This window comes from Nematolebias whitei, chromosome 15 (assembly GCF_014905685.2).
Source record: "Nematolebias whitei isolate Nwh7 chromosome 15, NemWhi1, whole genome shotgun sequence".
Classification (NCBI taxonomy): domain Eukaryota; kingdom Metazoa; phylum Chordata; class Actinopteri; order Cyprinodontiformes; family Rivulidae; genus Nematolebias; species Nematolebias whitei.
The window spans coordinates 27,881,858-27,890,777 of record NC_056512.1 but is presented as its reverse complement, the minus strand read 5'-3'; the positions used below and the strand labels follow the sequence as shown (position 1 = coordinate 27,890,777).

The following is an 8,920-nucleotide window of genomic DNA, read 5'->3' as shown; positions in this document are numbered from 1 at the left end:
TGTAAATTTTATTGTAAAACCTTTTTCATAAACTTACATTTAAAATTTTGCAATTATTCCAGCTGAATTGTTATGATATTCCTGATGGGAGTGCCCCAAGTTTGCAGCAGAAGTGCTACAGCTAGCTGTGGCTAGTTATGCTTCTCACGAACCATCAAATCTGACGTAAGTGACCATAATAGCAAAGTGACAGTGATGTAAACATTTATATATGGGTTTTTTTTTTTGAGCTATTGTAATTTTTCAAGATTGAAGTTACTTTAAGAAGGAAGCTCTGACTCAGTGGTGTAGTCTACATTTTTGTAGTGGGTATACCGCGGTAAAGTTAGTTTTACATTGGGCGTTGGACACCACTGAAGCCACCGAGTGCGAATGTCCAGCGTCCAACGTAAAACTAACTTTACGGCGGTCGGTCCGTATACTGTGTTTAGAAACCAAAGTACACCAGTTACTACAATGTAATCGTCAATTTATTTAGAGTTTTAAGCACATTGAACATTTCCAATTTTCTCTGATGCTCATATTTGAATAACTGTACAACAAACTTTGTACGACAGTTGGCTTTGCATTAAAAACACGTTATTGAATTTATAAAACTGTATCAAACCAAAACATTTTAAAGTATTAAGTAGTAAGTACATTAATATTAATTATACAATAACTCGATGGATAAACAAATGTAATAAACAAATGTTGCATACAGACAGCTTGTTGGAAACTTTTAACTGCTGTTTAACGTATCAATGACACGTGCCTATTGATCTATCTCATTGGGCACTTTTAAGTGGATATACTGAAATTCTTAAGCTTTTCTAGTGAGTATACTCCATATGCCCGCATATCACATAGACAACACCACTGCGTCTGACTAGCCATTAGCTCGTCAATCTGGTCAGGCAAAGAGACATTTAATAACAGGTAAGATACAAATAGTTCATATTTCCACTGACAGATCTGAACTGTTATGCTAAGACCCGGAAAGGAGGAATGACAATAATTCATTGAGCTATCAACAAGAGCGCTGCAGCTCAGGGTGGAGCTGCTGATGCTGCATTAATTTACCACTGACTGAACTGATGGATTGAGATTAGGTTCAGACCATCGCATTAGCCACTGGGTGAGCCAACATCCATCCAGGACACTCTTTTTAAGCTGTGATATGTTTTTAATCAGAAGAAAAAACTGAATTGAGGAAAAGCTAGAGAAATGTTCTGTTTTAAGCCAGAAAGACAGCTTTTTTCATTTGCCACAGAGAATAATCCACAAAATTTTTCGAGCATGTTGTTACAACTAAACTATATTAGCCCCTTTGTTGTAATGTACCCAGCCACTGATCAGAATAAATGAGGTGTTGGTTTACAATACAGTAACCCAAATCAAAGTCAGTTAGCCAGGATGATAAAATAAAACAGAAATATACTGAGAAAAACCAATTAAAAGAAACAGCAATAACTCAACGTTCAAATCAAATATGCTCAACATCTCAGTCCCCACAGTTTATTATTATTTTTGTTTGTTTTCAATGTACGTTCACTCTTTGGACACAACAATATATTTTTTTGTCTCTCAAAAAATACAGGAATCATGCAAATATAACTTTTTTTTCTTTAATGTAGTACACAAAGTTAAGCTTCCTCTGTTCTTGATCCTTTATGACACGTTGCAAGCTAAGATTAATCCCTGGATTCCCCCGAAAACGAGTTAAACGACCGACCAAATGAAAACCAGACAGCACGCAGACGTATCAAGAGATCAGGCTGAGTAAAAAAAAACATTGATAGAAGTATTTACCATTGTCATTATTCTTGTTTTCTTTTAAATCTTGTATACAAAATTCACAGATATTTCACAGATTAAGTCTTTTGCACCATCTTTGGAAAGTGGGTCCAATCAGGTGGCAAACCTTTAGCCCAGCTCGGCTCAGTGATGGGATTTTCACCTAATCTTCTGCTCAGAAACCAGATTATTTAAAGGTAACATATAGAGCCGAATACATTCTTATGACATTGCTAAAAGAAGTGAGAAACCTTTGAGAAGATAAAATGAAAAACTACATTTTTTTAAAGTATTTATTTCTTCATTTTACTAGTGCTTGGCAATCAAAAAGAAACCAATGGCAGTGCTCAGCCCTTGAACAATGATAAGCAGGAAATCAGCCAAATGTTTCATTTGTTTCAGCTGACTTAGGCAAATGCACATCTGAGAAGCAGACACACACAAAACGGCATGTGTTAAATTTTATTCCACAAGCCGTTCTGTGGCTATTATGAAAAGACAGTTTTTAACTAATCAAATATGGCACATTATCCACTCAGGCTAATTTCCCTCACCAAAAGCTAAGAGACTTAACAGACGAAAAGACTAAAAGATATCAAATTAAACTGTCAGCGCTGACACCTCCATTAGTATTAATCCAAGATGTAAGTCTGAAAGTTTTAAAAATGAGCTGCTTTTACTTGTTAGATTTCCTGAAATCAGTTCTAATCTCATTCTTTCATTACGTTAGTTAAGCTAAGCACTGATTCATGCATAGAAATGTTTAGTGACGCCATGCTTTCACATCTTCTATCACAGATGTCTGCCTGCATTCAGCCACAATCCCGCTCAGTGCCCTTTTCCACCCAAGAACCTTGAACGTTACCTGCCTCACAGGAAAAAAAAAAGTCATTTTAGCTTAGTCAACGTGTGAATCATTCTGACTCACAGCGTTTCTATCGTCTACTCCTCTTGAATGAGAAAGAGAAAGAGCAAGGGAGACTAGAGGGAGTTGAATGTTCAAAAAGTCACGCTGGTACATCATGCCTGTGAATACATTTCGAAATGATGCTGATTACTCATCAAGGAGTTGTTTCACTTTAACTGGGAGCGATTAAAGGATGTTGGAGACAATAAATAAAGAACAGTATTAAAGCATTACAACAATTCCATGTTTGAGAATTAGGCTGATCTTAAAATGTACGTTGTTTACACTGTAAAAATAACTTGTCAAATAAACGCAAGTTTAAAATTGTTCACTTTTTTTTTTTTCCCAAGATGGAGCAACTAACCTGTGTATTGACTGTTTTGTTTTATAGTACACCACTACAGATAACAGACTGAAACTGGAAAAAAAAAAAAAAAAGTCTTGTAGTTTGTAGTGAAATACAGACATAGTGAAGAATCCCAAGCCATTATAACCAAAAAAAAAAGAAAAGATTAAACAGGAATAGCACAGTACACAGTTTTGTCACGTGTGGAAATGTGAGCAAAGTAAGTCATCTGTGAAAATAGTAACAAACAGCATTTTCAGTCATTTAACTATATTTTGTCAGAAATGAAGATGAATGGCTCCTGGAATGATAATCGAACTACATTAAACTAACTCTCTGTTTCGATTTCTGTAAACTTGTAATGGCAGTTGAGACTGTTTTGGGTCAAACGCTTTGTGTATCTTTTGTCTGGTCAGAGAGGCTTTTAAATGATACCAGGAAAATACAAATTAAATTCCAAAATGTCCTAGATTTGGTGAAAATTGTTTGCATTTTTTGGGAAAATGGTATTTTTTTAAATAACAAAAGAGCAGCAGAAAATGAAAGATCTCTACGTTAAACAGTGGCGTATCCCAGATATACCAGTACTAAAACACCACAGTGAGCTGAATGTTGACCCTGAATGTAGCCACAATTATTTTGTTAAAATAGAATATAAAAACAAGAAAAGATATTCAGCAACTACAAAGAGGAAAAAGAAATAATTTCTGAGTTACACTGCCATACTTGTACACATCCTGCTCAACTTGCATTCATTCATGAGATTAAATAATGTGCTAAAAGTCAAGCAGCTGAAGCAAAAAGGGTAAAATACAAACTAAAATACTGTATGCGTTCTGGACTCATGTCCTGCATGAAAGATAATTTCTCCTGTTTCCAATTTAAAAACATCAGAGCAGGCTGCGTTCAGCATTCTGTTCACATATTGTCACTTCATTGGAACTGTGGCAGCAGGAAAGAGCCGAAAAAGAAGTGAGTATTGGAAAAAAGTTTGAAATGCTCTTTTTAACATGACAGCTTTGAAGTAAAATGGGGAACCATAGCCACAATTTAAACATTCACATTTTGAGGATTGGATTTCTCTGATGACAGGAAATCTGAATGCTGATGACACATCATACAGGGATATGACACGTAGATAACTTCAAGAGAAAAAGCAAGAAAAGTTGATGTTTCTATACAAAATATAAAATAGGACAATGTAATGGTTGTGTTAGTGAGAAGAGCTGTAGATATAAGGGTCATCACATGCCTGTGATACAGACTGTGAGGAAAAAATAATGAACATGTATGACATCTGTACATTTGTACATGCCGTTAATAATCTAGCATTGTTCAGACTCAGACAACCAGCCACAGGGCAAAATATCAACAAATAATAATTTCTGTCAGTTTGGGCATATACAAGATAATCCGACAAGGCATGCCAACACCTGCTTACAATGACCACTGTGTACCAAACAGTTACACACACAATTATGAGGCATAAAGTGCAAGTGGACATGCCTGTCACAAGTTAGTTAATTAGGATATCAATTATAAACAACAATAGCATTGATTTCCAGAAACGAGCAGACACATTGGCAGTAATTAAAAGTGTCCTTTCTCCACTGTGCCTCATTCATTTTTAATGTTAGAGAAAGGATTTGGAATGTCCTGTGGTACTAATTTTAAACAATGACAACAGATCTCCCCATAGCAATGCTTTAATTCACTTACATTCACTCTAGACTCAAATATTTGTATCGCTCTGATTGTTTTTACGTTCCCTCGTTCTTTTGCCTTTAGTTTCTCTTGGTCAACGTCACATACACTGCATTTCACATTTCTTGCAGATTTTTGTAAAGATACACAGTACAAGCTGATTCATCACTGTAATTAATACACAATTAAATCATCTCAATAAAACCTTTAGAAAAGTGCCACTCACAGCGATAATTAAGAACATTGGATGAGCAGCTTTGTGGAAAGGTTGTGAACATTTAATACCTTACCTGTTGTAGATAGCTCTGGACTGATGAGCTAATGGCTAGTCCAAGCAGGGCCAAGACCAAAATAAAGCTATCTGTAGCACTTCCTGTGCAGCCTTGGTACTTCCTTCAGGAATATAATAACAATAAAAATGTCATGTGAAACAGATTTTTGCGTAAACATTTAAATAGCTGTTGTTTTAAGATGGCAGCAGTATGAGATTTGACACTCATATTAACCATTAGCTCATCTTTTCAGTGCGAATTAAAGCTCATTTCTCTAAACTATGATTTTTTTTAGAGCGCTATGAACAAGTAAATATATTTTGTTCATTTATTCCTCGCAAAACCCAACAACAAAATATCTGACCTTTCCCTTTGAGGGAAATAATCTCCACTAAATTGTTCTAATTTCTGGTTCTAGATATGGCCACAGTTGTATTCAGTCTCTCATTCTTTACTGAATAGACTTGCAAAACCATGTAAAATGGTATTTAGAAACATGTTTAAAACTTTGGCAGTAGTTCTTCCTTTTTCCTAAATGTTGTTGCTCATCATACCTTTCCTGTTATGCAACCTAAACCTTGTTTGTTTGACTTGTTTCTTATCGGCCACTTTCATTTTTTAAGCAATTGCTTTGGGAATGCAAAATATCAGCCTTAAAATGTGTGTTAGAGGGACAGGGACTACAGTAAAATTGTACATAAATAATAACTTTGTGCCTTGTCAAATATAACAGGACACTGATTGTACCCATTCCATCCCGTCAAATTCACCATTCTTTGAGAAGCTGCAAATGGATGTAGAATCCAACATACAACAGGAAACATATTGAATCAAACAAACTTTAAGCTTGAGATGAAACATGGCACTCATAAATAGAAAAAAAAGATCCCAAAGCATGATTAGATTAAAAAGTACTAAATTACAAAGTTTGCATTTGTTCCCTGTATAATAGTTCAAATCCACAACATTAAATAAGAATGTAAAAGTGCTACCAAGAAGTGTAAAACAAAACACTGTAATGACTCTCCGATCCCAGGCACAGTTTCAGAGTTCTTGCTTTAAGCACAATATTCTATATACCTAGCATGCCAAAAAAGGAAAAAAAAAATCCCCAAAGGCAACATTTGACCTACATTTTCCTCCTTGAAAACTTCAAATGGTTTCACTGGCCCTTGGGCTGATCAGGAAAATAAGTACTGAAACTTTATTTCACATGGTGCTCAACTCTGGTCCCCAGTCACAACTTCTGCTGAGCAGATACACCCTTCCAATAATCAAGAATGTCATGTAGGTCCTCGCCTTTAGCAAACTGCACCTTCTTTCGAAGAGCATTTCCAGCCGTCACATAACAAGACTCGTCACGCGGGCCTTTTCGGTATGGACGAAAACGCTCCCAGATCCGCAGTGAGCTCTCTGAGGAGTACTCTGGACTCGAAGAGTATCCAGAGTAACTGGTGTGGTGGCGAGCAGGGGAAAGCTGGGAATATGATGCTGCGTCCCTGCGGGAACGCGTCAAAGGTTTTAGAAAAGAAACTCTTTGGGCTGGGGAGCCTTGGTGTGACCCTTGGTAGTAGAGAGCCGGGACGGAGTGGCGGTGCTCCGAGCAGTGGTAGTCCTGCTGCACCTCCAGCTGCTGCTGCTGCTGTATTTGTTGTTGCTGATGGTAGTGATGTGACTTCTGATTGTCCTGATGTTGGGCACCAACACCACCACTGTCGCAACCGCCACCACCCCCTCCACCACAACCCCCACTCCCCACTAATGGTAGCCTTTCCAGTGGCTCCCCACAGCCCACAGGACTGGCTCGGTCTGGGAACTGCAGCTGTTGTTGATTACAGGCATCGGGACTTCTTGGTTCAGGAACATCCAAACTGTACACCCTAGCTGCTCCTCTGTCCCTGTCTCGACCCATGGAGCCACAAGATGTGGTGCTGCTCTGCTTCTTAACAGCATTTGCCATCACAACAGCTGCATCTGCACTCATTTGCCTTTGAATTGGACGTGCAGCAGTAGCTGGAGGTGGGTGCCTATAGGGGGGAGAAACAACAAAGCCACCACCACTGATCCCTGGGCGCTCAGAGAGGGGAGTGTTTAATGCAGGAAGTGGTGGAGGTGGTGCTATTTTATTTGAAGTGTGACTCTGACATGACTCTGTCACCCCGGAGGAGATGGGGATTAGGCCACGAGTAAGAGAGGACGTGCTAGTTGGTGGTGGGGAGGTGGGATTAGATGAAGCAGTAGGGTTAGCTGAAGTGCTTGAAGCAGCAACTGCTGCTGCATCCAGCTTCAGAGCATCTATACAGTTGTTAATTATCTGATTTACTTTGTCTACTTCCATGGCAATTGTGGAGATCTCTGAAGCGGAGCCATGTCCATCATCGTCCGAGTCATCGCCAAGATCAGTTCCATCATCATCCCTCATGTCATCCCCTCTCCTCCCTCCATGTCCACCATCTCCCACTCTGTCCATCCCTGCTCCTCCAGTTCTCACATCCATATAGTTTCCTTTACTAGTAGCCATGGCTTCTGAGAAAGCACTAGCTAGCTTTTCCACTTGAGGGATAGAAGAGAGCCTTGAAGATGTGGTGTTGGCTGAATGGAGCATGCCAGAGCTTGATGAGGTGGACAGTTTTCCTCCATGGTGGTGTTGATACTGATGGTGCTCCCTGGACTGCTCCTGCAGCTTATGGACTGCTGATGGATCATTGGCCACTGCTGCTGCCACCTCTGGACCATAGCGCATTTCCAGTATAGTCTTCTTGACACAGATAGACTTCTTCTTCTCGTCATGCATCCGTTTCTTGCGTAGACAATAGTAGACAATTCCTAAAATAATAAGCATGCCAAAAAGACAACCTACAATGGTCATTATGTAGTGTGTAGTGGTTGAAGATGAGGGCACCAAATCATCTGAATTTTGACCCCGAGTGGAAAACTGGAGACAGGTGTGATTATAGCGTTGTGAGTTGCGGATGGAGGCTACGCAGAAGGTATAATTGTTGTTAGGTTTTAGCTTCTGGAGCTTGATCAACTCCTTCTTGTTTTTCAAATTCATAACATCCGACACAAATGTAATATTGTACTGTGTCAGGATATACATTTTGCTGAAAGGTTTTGGAATCTTCACAATGAGAGAGGCTGTTGAAAACGAAACATGATGGAGCTTGATGCTGGGACTGACACCATCATCAACAGATGAGGGTGAGGTGGTGGGCTGAAGGTAATAAGGTCCCACTCCAGCAAACATCTCTGGTCCAATCCCAGAAGGACCGTCTAGATCTGGTGGGAGAGATGTCATTCCTGGGATCATCACGCCATCTCTGCAGTGATGGTGCAAAATGTTTTTGGCATTTCGGCCACCGTGACCAGAAGTAAAGGGACTTAGTAAGGGGTAGCCAAACATTTCTCGGGGAGTCTCACACTGAAGGCGGTCATAGGTGTGTGACACGTTGTTGAAGTACTCTAACCAGGTCAGGAAGCCATAAAGGTCGCAGCCACAGTGGAATGGATTTGCAGCCAATTCACACACCAACAGACGACTGAGAACTGTGAATGTGGACGGGTCAATGCGAGTGAGTTTGTTAGATGTCAAGTCAATGCTGCTGAGGCTGGGACACTCCCAGAATGCATTGCTGGCAATAACTTCAATTAGGTTGTGCTGCAGGAAGAGGTTCTGCAGGCGTCCGAGCCCTCTCATCATAGCTTCAGTTAAATTTGTCAACTTGTTGTAGCCCAGTTGAAGAACCTGAAATACAAAAACAGGCGTTGTGTTAGTTTTATCCCTTTATTAAAAATTGCAGTATTGAACTCATAAAGAATGTTGTAATTTTTAGTTCTCGTTACAGATTTAATTTAGTTCATTTATTTGAAATTTATTATAATGCATTTGATGTTTGGGTTCTAAATGATGACTAT

General features: G+C 39.2%; 1 protein-coding gene across 1 annotated transcript in view; it reads right to left on the bottom strand.

Annotated features, from left to right (window-relative positions):
• Window positions 1–6,237: 6,237 nt before the first annotated feature.
• LOC119421588 (protein phosphatase 1 regulatory subunit 29) overlaps window positions 6,238–8,920 on the bottom strand; it is a 3,727-nt gene continuing 1,044 nt past the window's right edge. The window contains exon 2 of the mRNA XM_037688932.1: window positions 6,238–8,750. Within this exon, the coding sequence (XP_037544860.1) occupies window positions 6,243–8,750 (2,508 nt within the window). The 3' untranslated portion in view covers window positions 6,238–6,242. The remainder of the gene's footprint in view (window positions 8,751–8,920) is intronic.